Source organism: Salvelinus namaycush, chromosome 2, assembly GCF_016432855.1.
Source record: "Salvelinus namaycush isolate Seneca chromosome 2, SaNama_1.0, whole genome shotgun sequence".
NCBI classification, from domain to species: domain Eukaryota; kingdom Metazoa; phylum Chordata; class Actinopteri; order Salmoniformes; family Salmonidae; genus Salvelinus; species Salvelinus namaycush.
In genome coordinates, this window is record NC_052308.1 from 11,120,178 (window position 1) to 11,141,725 (window position 21,548).

General features: G+C 40.0%; 1 protein-coding gene and 1 pseudogene across 1 annotated transcript; one reads left to right on the plus strand and one right to left on the minus strand.

The window, feature by feature from the left end:
* The first annotated feature begins 1,587 nt into the window (after window positions 1-1,587).
* LOC120024393 (high mobility group protein HMGI-C-like) lies at window positions 1,588-7,621 on the plus strand. The gene is made up of 6 exons (XM_038968638.1): window positions 1,588-1,684; window positions 3,711-3,934; window positions 4,427-4,510; window positions 4,699-4,749; window positions 6,786-6,824; window positions 7,397-7,621. The coding sequence occupies exons 2-6, from the start codon at window positions 3,827-3,829 to the stop codon at window positions 7,499-7,501; spliced, it is 387 nt and encodes a 128-aa protein (XP_038824566.1). The 5' UTR covers window positions 1,588-1,684; window positions 3,711-3,826; the 3' UTR covers window positions 7,502-7,621.
* Window positions 7,622-17,620: 9,999 nt separating this feature from the next.
* Window positions 17,621-21,153, minus strand: LOC120020377 (annotated as a pseudogene).
* Window positions 21,154-21,548: the final 395 nt, after the last annotated feature.

Below are 21,548 nucleotides of genomic sequence, written 5' to 3' on the forward strand. Positions count from 1 at the left end.
TTTCATTGCATATGCGTAGTGGCATCGAGCAGTAGAGTAAAGGCACTTACAGAAGCTGCACACATGGGGAACATTTTTAGTAGCCTGGGGTCTGGAAAAATGTGTCCTTTTATAAACGCATTTCATACAATTCTACATAATTTTACTTGACTGAAGACTTTGTCAGAATCTTTTTTAATACCGCACAAATGATCGAAATGGCAGGCTACTTTGACACTGACAAACTAAGAATCTGAGATCAATAAAAAGGACCTTGTCTTGAGTCCATCAATAGCCTAGGCCTCAGTGTGTGGAGACAAATATTGTAGGCTACAATATGAGGAGGAAATTATAATCCTAATAGTGCTTTCCAGTTTCACTGACTCACCCAAAGATGAGCAGCTCACTTGCTAGTGATGGCCTGTGAGCTCGTGCCGAAAGCCTATCTCTCTCTCATTTGTAAAACAATATTTGGAAGTTGATCAAATATTTTTGTAGCCTACAGCATAGTCTTCTCTTTCTAAACCTGTGTTTTCCCTCAATTGTATTTGAAATATTGTGAAAGGCCTGTTTTGCCTGCCTGCTGTTTTTTCACTGACAGATTTCTTGTTCGTTCCAGACTGTAGGCTATTCCGTGTTATTGGGTTACAATCCACAGCTAGGCAAGCTATTGATCCTCTGTGGCAAAATTATTGGCCTTCCCGGGCTGAAAATCAAATTTTTCACATTGTTTTTTTGTGGGGACAGGAGAATTAAGAGGTAAATCGAATTAACTTTGATCACTTTTATTCTAGTTTTTACAATGCAAAAAGTTAACATTATTTTTCATGCCAGGAGAGGTACCGGATCTGGCCAAATAGGTTCCGTGACAAAACAGTCCAAAACAGGGAGGTGCTGGATCCTGTTCCGGCAAGATCCGGCTCAAATTAAGCACTGAATTTAGGTCACTTTCAGCAGAGTTTGATGAGTAAACAAACTTTAACATATTAGCTCGAATTCTTGTTTTGAAGTCCCTTCAACTCATAGAATAACGTAGATTAAACAATTGTTTACGTACAGTGTAGGACCTATTTTCATGGTATTGTAACTGTATGAGCTGCAGTATCTACAGCTACACTTTTTGAAAACAGAGTTCCAAAGGGGTTCTTCGGCTGTCCCCATAGGATAACCCTTTTTGGCTCCAGGTAGAACCCTTTTGGGTTCTATGTAGAGTGTAGTGTAGCCTACAGATGTAAGATCTTAATTTGAGCCAGGTTGATACAGCAGGAAAATAATCCTGCAGCAACAGGAAATGTAAATAATTGCGTGGATTATAATTATTGGGCATTTTTGTAGGGGTTGATACATGTTTCATAAGGGAAAATCAAGTCTGAAATGTCAAAGTGGAAATTACAAACTTCAGAAGACTTGTTAAACCTCAAATACAGTACAAGTTTAAAATGTAATGCATTGCAGGAAAGTTCAAGTTGAAAATGTCCTGAATAGCAGGAAAGTTCTCCTGCAACAGGGTGATCAAATTAAGAACCTACATCTGTATGATGCCCATCACTCATAAGTGGGTGGTCCAATGAGCAAGGGGCGTGTTCGACTGTTTCACCCCTCCTCTATGGTAGAGAAAGTATGCAATGTTCCTATATGATGCAGCTCCAACCCCCATCATACTTCAACTGGGGTATTCGTGACTACGAGGATACGACAGACAAACGTAAGATCACACACAGACTGAGTGAGATAGAGGAAAGGAGGGAGGGGAAGAGGGAGAGAGAAAGAAAGAAAGAGACATATTGTTAGTTCATTCCAAGATAAACTTTATTCAAGGAACTGTCTGTAAGATTAAGAAATCGTTAGAATATAATATAGACTGAATAGTAAACTTTCCTACAATTCCATCGGTGTTTTTATTAGGTAGTCTAGTTTAACAATAAAACCAGCTGGTGGGAGCAAGGTAGGTGAAGCATTTTACCCTTCCTATAGGCCTGCCTACAGGCTATCGTTTATTTTTCTACAGTAACATTGTTGCTATTTTTCTCTTCAATTTCATTAATATGTTACTACTCAATCGTGTATTCGGATCATTCAGATTAAGTACAACGGTTACCCGCAGACAAACGGCTGTCCTTCGATTCGATATGATTTGCTCTCTCCCTGCATCTTCTGCTGTAAACACATGGCTTTCGCGCCGGCTGTAAATTAAAATAAACTCATACAGGTTACGTAATAATTATGTAAAATTAATTGAATATCCCGATTAAACATGTATTGACGATGCAGTGTAGGTCTACGATATAGACTATGCTGTAAAGATAAAAATGCACAAATAGTTTACTTTTCTCTTGTGTGATCTACTGTATCGTTATTATAGCCCAATGTTAGTCCTGCTCCATTGGACACCATACCACTGCTCTAACCTATATTTTATGTTGGTAAGTGGCGCCTTTTAAGTCAAGTAGACCTAATTTGTTTACAGTCCAAAGTTAAAGTTTAAAAGTATAACATAAGAGACGTGACAGTTTGAATGTAGGCTGCCTGACACACATTTTGGTAGTTTTAAAAGAATGCACAGAATGTGTTTTTATGGTTGCAGTTGCCGCCCATATGGAAAAAGTACATTCAGTCCTCCTAGTTCACTGCCAGCAACATAGTTAAACGAATCGTCTCCTGCTATGCAAAAGTATCTGTTCATAGACTTCACCTGTGTTTAAAAACATTGTAGCCTACTCCTGCAGACAAACAAATTCAACTCGCAATTTCCTGCTTAAATGCATTTGTTGGTAAAGAAAAGCTACAGTGTGTATCAATGCAACAAGAAGATATATCTCATTTTTGATTGGTCTGAGCTTGAGCTTGGAATTCTGATTATGTTCTACACGTTTCTATAATTAGTCAAAACACAATTCATTCATTAATGAAGGAATGAAACGCAGAATTACATTATTCAAATCAATTGAGTGTCCTTTAATCCCTCTAGTTTTTAGTTATTAGTGAAATGAACAAAAGTAACCTGTGTAGCAGCAAAATATTTAGCACTGAATTGTAGCCTCCAATATCTGTATGCAAAGTGCAGACAATATTTGATTTGGAAGGTGAGATTTGATTTGGAAGGTGAGATTTGATTTGGAAGGTGATACAGTATTCAATTTGGAAGGTGATATTAGATTAAAGGCACATATGAACTCAAGTACAAAGTAACTGAGAAGCCCATGTTGAAAGCACTGTACATTATCACATATTCTCATAATCTAACAAATATGTCAACAAGCAGGCATGTAGCCTATATATATACAGCCTCACAGACATAGAGTAGATAACCAATAATAACTGGTACAGACTGGATGGATTAGATCTAAATGTTGAATGGGATACTGAGTTGTGAATATCTCTGCTACTTATAGTTACTGCAGACTGAGATAATGTTTCCCTACGTATGCCAAACCCCTGTCTGTGTTCAGATGAACCTGCAATGGCTGGTGCAAAGGCTTATATAAAGCAGTTCTCACACTTGCTCTGTGACTGACTGCAAGACGAAAGCAGTGTGGCCTTTCATAATGATTTTATGAGGTTCAGAGAGAGAGGAGGAAAGTGTATTTGTATCAACTTGTCCAGCCCCCAGTCACATTGGGACAATACAAAGATTATGCACGATAGTATAAACTATGTCTTTACAATAGGCCTACTAGAAAGAGATCGCCCAAAACTGACTAGCTAACCTGAGCCCCCCTTTTACTTCCCAGGTGTCCTACCCCCTGCCATTCAAGTCTGCCCCTCCCTAACCCTCTGCCCTGAGGCCTGAGCTCTGGGCGTCCATGCCCACACCCCCATCTTACTGCGCTGGTGGACAGACACAGGGATGAGCAACAGTGGGACCAAGGAGCCGTCACCACAGCCAGGCGTGGCCCAATCACCTGCCTCTACACCTCCACGCAGGGGCCGGGGACGCCCACGGAAACAACAGGAGGTTGGACCACCACAGAACCCTCCACATACATACTTCATACACTGTACTTCATTTGAGCTAGTTTGATGAGCAGGAAAATAATCCTGCAGCAACAGGAAATGTGAATAATTATGTGGATTATAATTAATGAAACATTTTATAGGGGTTGATACATTTTTCGTAAGGGAAAATGAAGTCTGACATTTCTAAGTGGAAATTACAAACTTCAGAAGCCTTTTTAAAAATCAAATACACAAAAAATGTCCTGCATTGTAGGAACATTCTCCTGTAACAGGGTGATCAAATTATGATCCTAAATCTGTATATGACACAATAACTGAAATATGTCACCCTGTCATAAGCAGCAACCCAAATGCACATTTTAACAACTGTGGTCTGGCATAGGTTTTCTATACAATGTTATTGAATAGAGTGGAGCACAGCTGCTTTGGCTATGGATAAAGTCAGAGTGACAACCATGGCAGTTCCTGATTTTGCTTCATCTCTCCCCAGGAGCCCACTGGCCCCCCAACTCCAAAGAGGCCGAGAGGACGACCCAGAGGAAGCAAGAACAAAGGCCCTCGTGCCACACCCAAGGTAAGATCATCTTCTCATGTTCATGGATATCGTCAACATGAAATATGCAATAAAAACAAAGAATCCAACTAGGCAGAGGAGCTGAACAGAAAATAATAACTGTAGGAATAGGGTTGTGAGTAGACATTTTGTGTATATAATAAACAATACAATCATCTCTGCTTTATCCTCCATCATTTCTGTGTCAGGAAGTAGAGCCTGTCGGGGAGAGAAGACCAAGGGGCCGGCCTAGGAAATGGGTATGAGACTAACATACAGACTCACTCAAGCACACACATGTAATGAGGCCTACTGATATGCGCCTCAAATGTACGCCCCTAGACTCCTATCTCTCTTTGTATTCTAGAAATGCACAACTTCAGTCCTTAAGGCAGTGTTTCACAAACTCGGTCCTGGGGTCCCCAAGGGGTGCACGTTTTTTTTTTCTACACAGCTGATCAAAGCTTGATGATTAGTTGATTATTTGAATCAGCTGTGTAGTGCTCGGGCTTAAAACAAAATATACACCCTTTGGGCTCCCCAGGACCAAGTTTGGTAAGTGCTGCCTTAAAATATCCATAAGAGTCTTTTTAAGCTAGAGATATATATATTTTTGCATGGGCTGTATCTCAATCAAACGCAACCGCCCAAGTCGGCCTTCCGCATCTGCGGTGGAAAGTGGCAGAGCTAAAGCTCTGTTTGTCAGACCAGGAGACATTCCGAAAATTGGTCTTCTCACAAAAACTTCTGTCGTGTCCGAACAGTTTCTCCATTTTGCTCTACAACCCCCAGAAGCCTCACAGGAGTCATCTGAAGTCGATAGATTCGATGTGCCAACTTCTGTCTGTAGCGTCCAAACCGTTTGGGCTACAAACTAATATGACCCCACTATGGAAAGAGGAGACTCACAAACATGATGTTGTTCTCCGTTTTGCTCTACAACCCCCATAAGTGTCACGGGACTCTGAAGGTAACCAGGTACCATTATCAAAAATGAATGAAAGTATGGAAGTAGTTTTGTGCCCTCCAAAAAAGGGGTTAACCGTGTGTCCAAAATATAAATATATATTTCCTGAGCTTTCTTATATCTCCTAGATATAGGACAGACACTTCAAAACCTTATTCCTTATGATTTATTTTTGTACTGTCTGTTTTGTCGTTTAGGGGGTGGCAGATAGCCTAGTGGTTAGAGCGTTGGGCCAGTAACCGAAAGGTTGCTAGATCGAATCCCCGAGCTGACAAGGTAAAAATCTGTCGTTCTGCCCCTGAACAAGGCAGTTAACCCACTGTTCCTAGGCTGTCATTGTAAATAAGAATTTGTTCTTAACTGACTTGCCTAGTTAAATAAATAAAAATAAAAATGTGTTTATGTGGGCTGTGAGCAATTTCAACAACAAAAAAATGTATACCTAAAGGGGTCCTAAAATTCCAAATCAAATAGCTAAATGATCCATGGTATGACCATCTGGTAACAATGATTTAAGGGCAATAGTGCCCTCTGTTTTTCCTGATTGGTGTCAGTAATTGGCAGGAGCATTCCCTAACCTGGTGTCCTAGTTCTGAATCAGGGATGGTAACTTTGATAGGGGTGGGGGCCACAAAAAATCTGAACTAATCATGAGGGGCCGCAGTGGCTCGCAGGTCTGCTTACCCTCAACCATACCAACACATGCAGTCAGAACCAGTCCTAGACTTTTGGTGGCCCTAAGTGAAATTCCCCTCGTGGGGAGGATATGATATCTGAGTGAGAGTGACGAATAAAATCAATGGGGACCCCCTGGTCGGTAAGTTTAGGCTGACTCACCAATCAAAAATGTTTTGCTGACATGGGCTAATTGAGTGACTGTCAGTGACTGACATAACAAGATAAAAACTGCTGATGCACAGCCAAATTTCGAAATTGCACCTTGTGTATTCTGCTATTCAAACTCTCAACAGTAATTTGAGATCCCGACTGAGTTGCCCATCGTTGGTCTAAATCCCTCAAACTCAACTCTGGACTTCGAAGCCATTGCTTTTCGTTGTTCACATTTAAACAGGGACTGATTTAGACCTTGGGCACTAGGTGGATGCAATTAATTATCATTTAGAACAGAAAACCGTCAGGCTCCGGACCTCGTAGGGTAAGAGTTGAATAGTCCTGGTCTAAATCATTCAGTGATTAAAAGTAAAACATTGCAGCCCATGACGATTGAAGTTGTCAACCGCTGGCCTGCATTGTGCAATGGAGAGTTTGACTGATTGATTGAACAACCTTTCTCTCTTATTTTTCTCTCACTTTTATTCTTCTCCACAGCCTCAGAGAGTAGTTCAAGAAGTTGTCCAGGAACAGCAGGTAAGAAGGAGTACACCATAATAGGTCATATTATGTTTCTATTCTTCAATTTATCCTCTTAGCTATTGTACTTGAGCACTACTTTCATGGAGGATGAATATGAACTTCCGTTCATATAGCACCTTCTTTTAGAGAATCAACGTATTACACCAACACTGGCGCAAAAAAAGAGGCCAATGTCATTCAACTTCCTCATCCATCTTATCACAATCTTCACTGCAGAACCAAGTTTCAAAGAAGTTAAAACACATTAAGAACTGAAACCATAGACAGACTCCCTTTTTCAGACACAGACATGCGAATGAGACGAATGAGTCAATGCTGAGGGGAAACCTGATATAACCGCTCTCTTCCCCTTTCTTCTTGGTTTCCTGACATAACCGTCTTCTCCCTAGCATTTCTTGGTCTCACAGCCAGACCTATTTCCCCACATGTACAGAATCACTCATTTACACACTCATACAAGTATATCATTACTCATTACACAAACACATGCGCACGCAAGCACTCGCTCTCACACATGCACACATACATGTACATACTAATGTCTGTATTTTTGTGTCTTTTCACAGGGTCCTTCAGAAGAAACCGAGGAGGGCCCCTCACAGTCACAGTCTTTACGCACTGAGGCTTCACCATCTCACTCTCCAGCCCAGGAAGAGTCAGAGGGGGAATAGACAATGTGCCACAGTACTACCTCAAGGTTTGGGCAGAGACAAAGAGGTGTATACTCTTAGAAAAAAGGGTTCCAAAAGGGTTCTTTGGCTGTCCCATAGGAGAACCCTTTTGGTTCCAGGTAGAACACTTTTTGGTTCAAGGTAGAACATTTTTAAGTTCCATGTAGAACCCTCTGTGGGTTCTACATGCAAACAATAAGGGTTCTCCTATGGGGACAGCCAAAAAAACCTTTTAGGTTCTAGATAGCACCTTTTTTTCTAAGTGTATAATCCAACCTCCACTGTCATGAGGATCTAAAACAACAGATAATAGCCCTGCTTTGTAGAACAGTAGGCCTGGTTGGGTTATTGTGCCTGGAGTCTATCCAGCCCTGTGGCTGGGTCAATCAATGATGGACATAGCTTTGGTCAGTTGATTGATTACTAAGGATTTGGTCAATGCGTGCAACAATGCAGTTTGACTGCCCAAACCCTTTCTCATGAACGAGATTGGTTGATGCTGTGTGTTTGTGTGTGCGTGCGTGCGTGCATATGCATGTGTGTGAGCACGTACATGTGTGCGTGTATGTGGTGATAATGGTGGTGGGATGGTGGTGATAATGGTGGCGATAATGGTGGTGGGATGGTGGGGGAAGGGGTTTAAAAAGAAAAGGATGCATTTCAAACAGCGGCTACTGGGACAAGAGGCATGACCCAATTTACCTTATGTCTGTCCTGATTGTGAAGAAACACAGGGATATTTTGTTAGATATACATTTGAATGGGAATACATTTTACATTACCATTAACATGAGCAGAAATAAGTCTAAACTCAACAGTGTCCAATTGACATGACATCGGACCACACTCAGGTTCTGTATTTACCTTTATCTTCTCAATACACTCATTAAAACCTCAGGTATTTTGCCTTAATGTAGCTATGCATTTAGCTATTCAGAAACATGTCATTCTACTCAGTTATGATATTATTCTATTTTATTGTGTATTTCTGATTTGTTTTTTTGACATTCACAATATGACTTGACACACAAACCTCATTCAGACCTCAACTCACCTCAGTCCCTTTACCTTTCAGTCTACCTCAGTCACGGAAAAGCAGAGAACTCTTATAGCCTCTCCCCATACCAAAAAAACGAACACACACACATACCTACTCAGGATACTCCCATACGTACTGTACCCGCTAGCCTCACACTCTCCCTCCCACTTCCATGCTGACAGACTCTTTAAGTGAGTCCCAGCAGAAGCCTTTAGTGGCTCTGATGAAATGTCTGTCATGAGAATTGGTCTATCTACAGTACCTAGGTTCAAAAGGACCCAATATTTTACTGTTTGCTGTAGTTTTTACTTATGTTTTATTTGTTCTATCACAACCTCTGTGAACCCTTACATGCTCCCCTCTTAGCTTTTTACATAAGATACGTCATAATTTAATTTCATGTTCTCACTTTCACACTGCAGATGTGTTAGATTAACAACCATACCATTTGATGAATTGATGTCAGTGACATGTGAGACATGAAATAGTGAGATAAAAGTTAACATTTAGTATTTAGTATATGTAGTATATGCATTTAGTATATGTATTTCTGGAGAGGGTGGACTTGGCCACATGCAGTCTTTTTCTGTCAGTTGCAAGTTTCTAACCTATACTCTGTCTTTTTCTTGTTAATTCACCTCTTTGGCTGGAATCACTGTTTGCCATGTGGACCAGGTCTAAAACGAGTCTGTTTTTGGCACTGAACACTGTCCCAGAGGGGTGGCTGACTGATTTTAGCTTTGCTTATCCCATGCGATCTTATGAGACCTATAGAACATATATCTGCTGTCCACTCATCTCACTAGGTTCATAACAGCATATCGTACAGGTAAATAAACCCGAAGTACTGCATTGTGATGTCAGTAGAAGTGCCTCCTAACCTAACGTCATACCTCAGCAATGTCAGGATATCTACTGTCTATATTATATTGACAGTGTTGCTCTATGAGCTTACTGATATATATTCAGTGTGTGTGTGTATATATAAGTACACATATCTTAGGAGTTTGTCATGTGCTTGTTGTAATGCTTTATGTACAAGGGCTTTTAAATATTGAGTAGTGTAGTTGGGTCCTGTTATCTTGTAACATCTCCAGTTTTTAAGCTTTTCATATTTTTTGCAACATTTGAAAATGTGTCCCTTTCATTTCAGTCTCCTTGATCATACACTTCATGAAGATTTATTTTCAATGTAATCCATTTTAACTTGAATACACAACTCAAAAGGGTGTTTTTTAGTTTGCCTCTGATCTGTCTCGCTTTATGGTGTGTTTTTGCATGAGTGTAGAGGTGCTGCTTGGTCTGTCTGTTACCAATAAAAGTATCACATAGCTATGTTCGTTTGTCATGTATTCATCAAAAAGTAGCAGCACAATAAGTGGTCGTCAAAATACTGTTGGTTAAATACTGTATCTTTAAGTGTATAGAAACCAATGTTGCTGCTTTATTACTTGTTATAGAGGAAACATACTAATACTTTATTACTTATAGAGGAAATATACTAATACTTTGAGGGCAAAGGGAGCGATAGAGACAGAAGTGCTGAAAGACACATTTTGGATGTGTGGACAGGGGTACAGTAATTTACAGTACCGCAGGCAATGTCCTCCAGATCTCCTGATTTCTAGTTCTCCAATGTGTAGAATGTCCATTCCCTTGTTGTTCCAGGTCTCTAGTCCACCACCATTATGGAAGCAGTAAAAATTCAACATTTTTGCATAACCGTTTTAGAGGAGTCTCTTCTCAAATGTGGTTGTCTACATTTAGCAGCAAAATACGAACATGTGGAAATTAATACATTCTAGACAAAGTTTTCAATGAAGATGGATGTAGGAGTTCTACCACCAATATCACTTAACTACAGAGAAAGACAGTGATCCAACAAAGTGATCCAACACTACCCTTTAAGTATTTGTGCAACAAATAACAACAGGTACAAAATCCTTAGTTCAATACAGTTCACCTAATTTCCCCATATATCCCACCATAGTCACTGGAGACAACTTAAGAACTGTAGACGATGTGGACTAATGACAATGATGGGAGAACCTCACAGTTAAACTATGACTACGTTACAACTTAAACATCAGAATTCCCTTATAGCCCAGCCTGAAAAACATCCCCCAGACATCAGTATGTTTCCATGGCCTTCATTCCAGTTTTCCTTTTTTTCCTGAGCAACGTATCTCAATGACGGAATAGCTAGTCCCCTTCCCACTCCCTCCAGTCCCCTCTCATGCATTTAAGAGTGTAGTTATGCATTGAGACCGTTGGCTACGTCCGTGAAGACCAGGCGACTGGGCCTCTGTGTCGTCCCCTGGGAGGTCGTGAGAGTCTGGGGGGGGGGGGGAACTGTGAGACACAATAGTTGCCATGGTAATACTAGAATCATCCACCATAACTTTGTAATGCCATGGCCATAAGGGGTCATATGAACAGATTTTTCCTTTTGTAACCAATGAATAATGAATCTTCCACTGCTGTGATTGCTTATAACATTTGTTTTAGTAATGTAGCGTTAGGGAAACAAATCAATGGGTGGAGAAGTGAATTGAGTACTTAAGATATCTACTGTATGTTAATTTGGAAGAGATAATTATGTAGTATTTGTCAGTGTAAAGAAAACCAGTACTGCCACACACATATTGTTATAATCACATACATAGCCTAGTCATGTCAATCACAAGGGGAAAATTAGGAAATCAATAATTTTGGGACATTTAGGAGCAGTGAGATGAGAGTGATAGGCAGTAATCAACGTTCTTGATGGTATTAGGCACACAGAGAGAAGATGTGAAATGAGGGTATAGGTGTGTGTCACTCCAGTGTAGTAGAAAAGGTTGTGCATGTGTGTACAGTGGTATTCTGTTGTAATCTTTGAACTTGTTGTATGTAAATGGAGAATAATTAACACGGCAAGGTCCACACGTAGTATTTAAGTGTTTTTTGAAAGGGTAGCTTAAGGAAAATGGAACAACAGACACAAATTAGACTTTACCATATGACTTATTTCCATTTTGCCTATTGTCAAAACTTTCAAGAAAAATTTCAATTAATATGAGTAGAAAATAGCAACTGGTTACTGGTAATGTAAGCACTGTAATCACAAAGCTCTGTTGGAGTACATTAAGATGCTCTGAACCTATAGATTTATGAATCCTTTGTAGATAAACATAGATGAGATCCAGTAAGATCCAGTAACTGTAGATCAGTGAGCAATAGATCACTGCAGGTTATTAAAGCTGAGTCTAAACATAATGTAACCATCAAGACTTGTATCATCGTAGATCTACAGTAGAGGATCAGTATCACTGAAGAGGGGAGTGTAGCCGGGGCACTGCTTCAGACCTGTGTCATATACTACCTTGTTATTGGGTCCTGTGAGGTTGTGGTCCAGTAGTTCCTGTTCCAAGTCATCCTGTTCCTCTGCCGGGTCAAAGTTATACATGGGCATCAGCTGGTGCCTCAGCTTCTCCAGTCTGAACAGTGAACACAGGGCAGGAGGAAAGTAATAGTTAGAAAAATGCATCTATGTAGTATTGAAACCTTTAATGAATTGTTAGAAACACATTACATTTTAAATGTTGGTCATTTAGAAGACGCTCTTTTCCAGAGTGACTTACAGTTAGTGCATTCAAAAAAAAGTTATAACTATAAGCTTGGGTTACTATACAGATCTAAGAATGGTTTTACTATATCCATTCAAAATCATTTACTAACCCAACTGCTGCTTCCTATCCTACACTATGGTGACGTCATCTATCAAAACAAAACCAAGACCTTACTTTGTGAATTAGATGTCATTTATAACAATCTTTTCAGATTAATTATTGGATGCCGTTATAAGACTCATAATTGCACAATGTATGAATTACTAAATTGGCTGTCACTCCAAAACAGAAGACAGTAGTTGCCTTATACTTTTTATTTCATTGTTATTATCATTAGACAGTAGTTGCCATATCATTGTTATTATCATTAGACAGTAGTTGCCATATCATTGTTATTATCATTAGACAGTAGTTGCCATATAATTGTTATTATCATTAGACAGTAGTTGCCATATCATTGTTATTATCATTAGACAGTAGTTGCCATATCATTGTTATTATCATTAGACAGTAGTTGCCATATCATTGTTATTATCATTAGACAGTAGTTGCCATATCATTGTTATTATCATTAGACAGTAGTTGCCATATCATTGTTATTATCATTAGACAGTAGTTGCCATATCATTGTTATTATCATTAGACAGTAGTTGCCATATCATTGTTATTATCATTAGACAGTAGTTGCCATATTTTTTTTGTTACTAAGTGTTCTTTGTTTGTTTCAACATTTCAAATAAATAAATATATAGCTATATGAGACAACCACATATCATAATCATAGTAAGTCAATTTTTCCTAAAATACTAATCAGCTAAGTCAGTGCTAGTAGGAAAAGAAAAGTGTGAGTGTTATTCTTTTTTTCTTTTTTAGGGGAAGGGGGGACACCGTGGGATTTAATCAAGATACTTGATTAAGGTAGGTTTTCAGAAGTTTTCAGAATATGGGCAGGTACTCCTCTGTGCTAACGTCAGCTCGTTCAACTTTTGGGTTCCCAGGACAAAGATTACTGACATTTTTCTCTTAATGCTATAATTATTTGGATATGCATGGAAGGTAGCCCACCCTTTCACAAATCTGGCTGATAACTTCAACTCTTATATAATGAGGAATTTCAAGGAACTTCCTCACCTCTTCCGTTTCCTGATATACAGCATCTGGGAGTGGGAGACATGGTGGGGCACAGGGAGTCACACATATCATTGTTAATTAGATAAGAGGAGGAAATTAAACTCATTCATACTGTGTACACTGTCGTGACAAACAGACATATTTTGTGGGCATGGAAACTAGGTAGTGACTGAAGCGATTGCTTTCTTACCACGACCAATGTCAGGCCAATTACAGTGATGATGCCAAAGGGCACCAACACCATGCCCATCTCAGAGCCCTCGAGCTCCAACTCTGGCAGCTTGGTGGCATTGAAGCTTGTCTCGTTGGTTGTTGTTATAGTAATGCTAGTGGTCATGAGTTTTGTCCTGGACTCTGTGACATTCTCCTGTTCCATCCTGGCGTCCGTTGTAACAGTGAAAATAGGGGTCATGGAGGTGCTGGAGACAGTGGAGAGAAAGCTAGCGGTGGTCTTGGCCGTAGTCATATCCATGGTTTCAGCTAAGAGGAAACAACAAAGTAATGTGGAGAGTTGTCTTGTTGTGTCCCACTGCTGTGGTTGTCTCAATGTGACTCTTGTCTGTATCTCAGGTGTGTCACAACAGCCACAGGTTGGCTCTTTCTGGACTGAGGTCTGCTGAAGCATTAGGAATGCATTGAGTACACCAGAAGACACTCTCCAGGCAGAACCTGAAACAGATCATTTAATACCATCAGATCAGAAAACAAACAAACATATTATGCACACTACAATAGCCTATCATATGGCTTGGTTGGTTGTAGGTTGGTTTTGTGTGTGTGTAGCATGTTTGAGGTCTGAAATACACATATGTCAAACAGGAGGGCACTTTCATTCTGATTCTGATCAAGGCAAAACCTCTGATCACCTACTGAAAGCAGCCAGGTGTTAATCTTTTTGTGAAATACTGAAACAAATTGGCACCAAGGTGCATCCTCCATAAAAACTAAACTAGATGCAAAATATTTGTGTGTATTTTTCACAGTGCTCATGACATGACACGATGTTCGCCTCGTAGAAGTGTGTATTTGTAGAAACAGATAAAAGCATATACGTCCCCACCCCTGGTTCCATCAGATTAAACCCAAGAACCTGTTGTGCCGACAGGGCAGCAGTGGGTGTTGTGGGCAGGATGTGGGCACCAGAAGCAGAGAAAAGGGTGGCAGAACATAGCAGAGAAAATACAGAGGAAAACCAACCCTAAGAAATTCAGCACACTTTGTTAGGCAATGTGTCAGAAGGTGTGCTGTTTACACAGTCGCTCCGAAGTTTGCACACATACAGTAGCACTGCACAACCACACACACACCACCCTTTATATAGTTTATATAGTATTTGCTTATGATGATTTATAAAGCATGCACAGTATATAAACCTTATAAAGGGCTAGTGTAGGCTTCATTAAGCCTTCATAAGATATCATTAAAGTGTGAGCCAGAGGGTCAGTGTATTGACATGCTGAATTCTGCCATGTACAATAGTATGGCAGACATGATACAATCTACTATAGTCTCACACAAATAAAATAAAATTGTATTTGTCACATGCTTTGTAAACAACAGGTGTAGACGAACAGTGAAATGCTTACTTAGTATGGGCCCTTCCCAACAATGCAGAGAGAAAAATATAGAAACAATTATAACACAAGGAGTAAATACACAATGAGTAACGATAACTTGGCTATATACACAGGGTACCAGTACCGAGTCGATGTGCAGGGGTATGGGGTAATTGGGGTAGATATGTTCAGGTAGGGGTAAAGTGACTAGGCAACAGGATAGGTAATAAACAGTAGCAGCAGCTTATGTGATGAGTCAAAAGAGTTAGTGCAAAAAGGGTCAATGCAGATAGTCCAGGTAGCTATTTGGTTAACTATTGATCAGTCTTATGGCTTGGGGGTAGAAGCTGTTCAGTGTCCTGTTGGTTCCAGACATGGTGCATCGGTGCCGCTTGCAGAACAGTCTGTGATTTGAGTGGCTGGAGTCTTTGACAATTTTTTTAGCCTTCCTCTGACATTGCTTGGTATAGAGGTCCTGGATGGCAGGGAGCTCCTCCCCAGTGATGTACTGGGCCGTACACACTACCCTCTGTAGCGCCTTGTGGTCGGATGCCAAGCAGTTGCGATACCAAACACTGATGCAGCCAGTCAAGATGCTCTCAATGGTGCAGCTGTATAACTTTTTGAGGAACTGAGAGCCATGCCAAATCTTTTCAGCCTCCTTCATGACTGTGTTGATGTGTGTGGACCATGTTAATTCCTTACTGATGTGGACGCAGAGGAACTTGAAGCACTCAACCCGCTCCACTGCAGCCCTGTCAATGTTGATGGGAGCGTGCTCGTCCGTCCGTTTCCTGTAGTCCACAATCAGCTCCTTTGTCTTGCTGACATTGAGGGAGAGGTTGTTGTCCTGGCACCGCTCTGCCAGGTCACTGACCACCTCTCTATAGGCTGTCTCATTGTCGTCAGTGATCAGACCTTCCACTGTCATGTCGTCAGTAAACTTAATGATGGTGTTGGAGTCGTGCGCAGCCATGCAGTTGTGGGTGAACAACACCATAGTGCTTGGAAGAAGACTATGGTGTTGAACACTGAGCTGTAGTCAATGAACTGAATTCTCACATAGGTGTTCCTCTTGTCCAGGTGGGAGGGCAGTGTGGAGTACGAAATAAATTGTGTCATCTCTGGATCTGTTGGGGTGGTATGTGAATTGGAGTGGGTCCAGGGTGTCTGGGAGGATGGTGTTGATGTGAGCAATGACCTTTCAAAGCATTTTATGGCTACAGATGTGAGTGCTACGGGGCGATAGTCATTTAGACAGGTTACCTTTGCGTTCTTGGGCACAGGGACTATGGTGGTCTGCTTGAAACATGTAGGTATTACAGACTGGGTTAGGGAGAGGATGAAAATGTCAGTGAAGACACCCGGCAGCTGATCGGCACATGCTCTGAGTATGCGTCCTGGTCATCTGTCTTGCCCCGCAGCCATGTGAATGTTAACCTGTTTTAAGGTCCTACTCACATTGGCTATGGAGAACGAGATCACACAGTCGTCAGGAACTGCTGGTGCTCTCATGCATGGTTCAGTGTTGCTTGCCTCGAAGCGAGCCGTGAAAACAAAGACACATGAGCCATCCCCGGTCCCACCTCAGAATGCAGCCTGCCTTTGTCACTGTCCAATTGGAGATCAAATACAGTACAAAGACAGTCAACATAACATTTCCATAATATAGCACGTTTCTCAAGTTAATCATCTCTTATTGTCCTTTTCACACCATGAAATGTTGCACAGTGATCATTCCTCTGTAAGTCAATAAGTATAAATACGGCAAACGCCTGGCTTTTAATCCTGCCAACATGACATGCAAGCTCGTCTTAATTGCCCTCCCAGATTAGGGGTATGTACCTACCTTTCCTTGATGTGATTACCGCTATTTTTTTTTAAAGGAGCTGTAGTAGGTAGCCAGATAGAGGGGTAATATCCTAGGGAGAAGGAACGTTTCCCCTCTCTCTACCCCTCCTCTCTCTACCCTTCCTCCTCTCTCTACCGCTCCTCCGCTTATCCCTTCTGAGGGGGTGTTTACATGGAAAACACTTCTTCTCACCTCCTGCTCCACTCCACACATAGCAAGCCGACCCCTGGATGATTCCAGAGGATTCCCCGTCTATCTCTTCTTTAGATCTGTTCCCCTATCCTGGCCCTTGTGTTTCAGATAACAGTAGCCGCTCCAGGGATGCTGCAACCAGAGCCCTGTGATCCAAAGCTCCCTCCCCATCCCTCCTGTGATAGGTCGGCTGGGGTGAAAGCAGCAGCTGGCGTTGGCTCTCTGAGCCGTCCATCTAGCTTTATAGGGATGAGAAGGGGATTTAATGGTTGGGGAGACCAGATGCTGTCAGGCCAAGACGGATGATTATATCCGGGTGGCTGGCCTGGGGAAATTAACCCTATGATGTCACATCCTCTAACAGGCAAGGGACTGGGGATTCTCAGTGAGGCAAATGCGCTTTCAATCAAGCCCTTTTCATTCATAGTACCGTTAGGTTGTAAGGATTTGTTTGAGTTTTGTAATTTTGAGAAATCATACATATGAGATACTATATTTTACGCCAAAGGTCACCCATAAGAATTCAATTCAATCAGTCAGCACACAACGCAGTAATAGCCACATCTTTATTTTAATGAAAACATCTGCATACTTGAGGACCAATATTGAGATAAATTGTCTTGTTTTATTATAATACATTATCAAAACAGGTGAAGCATGATGTTCAGGACAGTAACCAACACGGTCAACCCTGACCAACATAATGTTCTCTCTTCATTTCTGGCTTCTTTGATTCACTTAGCTCATTTTGAAGGAGTCTGCAGTCATCATGGCCACCAATCATTTTGAGAAGAAAATAAGATGCTTTAAATTAAGGTTATTTGTTCAAACTTTTTTATCCAGGTTAGTCTCAGTGAGATAAAATTAATATAATTTTGAGAGACTGGTCTACTCTTACTGTCACGCCCTGGCCTTAGTTATCTTTGTTTTCTGTAGTATTTTGGTTAGGTCAGGGTGTGACAGGGGGGATGTTTGTGTTTTTGTCTTGTCTTGGGTGGTTGTAGTGTCTAGGGGGTTTTGTTAGAGTGTATGGGTTTGTGTTGAGTGTAGGTATGTCTATGGTTGCCTGAATGGTTCTCAATCAGAGACAGCTGTCATTCATTTGTCTCTGATTGGGAGCCATATTTAAGGCAGCCATAGGCATTGGGCTGTTGTGGGTAATTGTCTATGTGTAGTGTCAGCACTATTTTGTTTGTATAGCTTCACGGTCGTCTGTTTGTTGTTTTTGTTCGTTTGTCGTCTTCATAATAAAAGAAGATGTATTTCTCGCACGCTGCGCCTTGGTCCTCGATTCATAGTTACGACGATCGTGACACTTACCTTCATAGTCGATGGTTCCATCTCAATCTTTATCTGGCTCCATCATCTGCTCTGCCTCTAACTCATTCAGTGGTTCTGATGCATTCATCAACACATACTGTACCTGCAAATAGAGGTGGTTTGTTACTGATTCTTAAAGTTAATTTAAGTTCATATTAAGGAAAAACAGGCAAAAAGGTCTCTAAACTGGAACCAAGCAATAGATGCTGTAGGTAATGTTAGGCTTACTTCAATATATTCCACTCGATATATCCCTTGGCCTCTTTGTCAAACACATTGAAAGCAGCTCGTAGCTCTGCATCTTGGCCCTTTGCTCTTTCATGGGCCAATGCAATTAGACCCAGGAAGCTACGGTTAAAGGTACCTTTTCCTGTGATGACACAAAAACAAGTAATAAGGAAGATATTACTACTAGCTAGCTGTATATAAGAAACAGAATTTGACAGCCTTCGTTATCCAATTTCCTTTAATGTATTTTTAATAAATAGAAATAAAGAAGGAAAGTATGTCTAACATCGTTAGTGGAATCAGTATATATTAGTACTAGGTGTTTGGTATCTATTAACGGTAGAAATAAAAAATACCTAGACCTGAGTCCTGGTGGATCACATTATTGCAATAAGGCATTGAAAAGGTAAAACACTGACATCTAGTGATGACAGAAATCCTACTATAAATAAATCTCCTAACATGTCATGTTACAGTACAATGCCTTTGATTTTCACATCTCTCATTCTAAAATGAATCTTCACGAAAAAAAGTTTATCAACTGTGTAAGAACAGTACAGTTTGATACAATTCTATACGGAATTTGACAGTAGAATACCAGCATTGTTTACATTTTTCATCAGCTATAACAGTGTATTGCAGTATACAGAATATAATTTTGATGGTGGATAATATTGTATTAGTTACTAAAATAAATAGTAAGAGTATATACAGTTGAAGTCGGACGTTTACATACACTTAGGTTGGAGTCATTAAAACTCCTTTTTCAACCACTCCACAAATTTCTTGTTACAAACTGTAGTTTTGGCAAGTCGGTTAGGACATCTACTTTGTGCATGACACAAGTAATTGTTCCTACATTTGTTCACAGACAGATTATTTCACTTATAAGTCACTGTATCACAATTCCAGTGGGTCAGAAGTTTACATACAATAAATTGACTGTGCCTTTTAACAGCTTGGAAAATTCCAGAAAAGGATGTCATGGCTTTAGAAGCTTCTGATAGGCTAGTTGACATAATTTGACTCAATTGGAGGTGGACCTGTGGATGTATTTCGAGGCTTACCTTCAAACTCAGTACCTCTTTGCTTGACATCATGGGAAAGTCAAAAGAAATCAGCCAAGACCTCAGAATTTTTTTTGAAAAACTCCACGAGTTTGTTTCATCCTTGGGAGCAATTTCCAAACGCCTGAAGAAACCACGTTCATCTGTACAAACAATAGTACGCAAGTATAAACACCATGGGACCACGCAGCCGTCATACGGCTCAGGATGGAGACGCGTTCTGTCTCCTAGAAATGAACGTACTTTGGTGCGACAAGTGCAAATCAATCCCAGAACAACAGCAAAGGACCCTGTGAAGATGCTATAGGAAACAGGTACAAAAGCATCTATATCCAAGTAAAACGAGTCATATATCGACATAACCTGAAAGGCCGCTCAGCAAGGAAGAAGACACTGCTCCAAAACCGACATAAAAAAGCCAGACTACGGTTTGCAACTGCACATGGGGACAAAGATCATACTTTTTGGAGAAATGTCCTCTGATCTGATGAAACAAAAATAGAACTATTTGGCCACAATGACCATCATTATGTTTGGAGGAAAAAGGGGGAGGCTTGCAAAATGTGGCAAAATGGCTTAAGGACAACAAAGTCAAGGTATTGGAGTGGCCCTGACCTCAATCCTATAGAACATTTGTGGGCAGAACTGAAAAAGTGTGTGCGAGCAAGGAGGCCTACAAATCTGACTCAAAAAATTTTGACTCCAAAATTCACAAAACTTATTGTGGCAAGCTTGTGGAAGGCTACCTGAAACGTTTTACCCAAGTTAAACAATTTAAAGGCAATGCTACCAAATGCTAATTGAGTGTATGTAAACTTCTGACCTACTGGGAATGTGATGAAAGAAATAAAAACTGAAATAAATCATTCTCTCTGCAATTATTCTGACATTTCACATTCTAAAAATATAGTGGTGATCCTAACTGACCTAAAACAGGAAATTTTTACTCTGATTAAATGTCAGGAATTGTGAAAAACTGAGTTTAAATGTATTTGGCTAAGGTGTATGTAAACTTCTGACTTCAACTATATATATATATATATATGTATGTGTATATATATGTATATATATGTATGTATGTATGTGTGTTTATATGTATGTGTATATATATATATGTATGTGTATATATATGTATGTATGTGTATATATATATATATATATGTATGTGTATATATATGTATGTATGTTTATATGTATGTATATATATATATATATATATATATATATATATATATATATATATATATATATATATATATATATATGTGTATATATATGTTTGTGTAATGTGCATAAAACATAACGGTCACTTTAAAATAAAGGTCAAATTATGAAAGATATATTCACCAGCTTTGTCCACATCTTTGGCCATATGAAGGAGCTCTCTTGGTAGGGTTGATTCCCTTTAAGGTCATCAGTCGCTCCAGCTCCTGTGTCTTCACTGTTCCATTTTCTTCCTCATCAAACATCTCAGAAAACACCTTTATATTTAGTGATCTGCTCCTGTGTCAAAGTGCTTGCCTGGGAAAAGAATGATGAATAAGAATAACTTTTGATGGAACTGAGAAGTTCATTTTATTTATTTATGTAGGCCTGTAAATGACATGCATTTATACTGATAAGTTATGTACTTAACTAATCAAGGTTTACGCTCATGCCCAAGGCCAATGGTCAGTTTTCCAGAACATTTAATCCATATAAAATGTGAGCCCATGTTGACAAATTGTAGAATCCTACAAATTATTGAAAAATAGACATGGTCAGATTGACACAAAATCTTTGATATTACTTAAGAACCTCTTACTCTTTCCCCTGGGTTAGATATACAAGGAGACCTTTTATGGTATACAGGGTATGGGCTCACACTTTGTCCAAGAGGAATATGTTACTTGCTGGAATCAGTGCTATTAGTCATGACTAGCAACAGGTATACACTACCGTTCAAAAGTGTGGGGTCACTTAGAAATGTCCTTGTTTTTGAAAGAAAAGCACATTTTTTTGTCCATTAAAATAACATCAAATTGATCAGAAATACAGTATAGACATTGTTA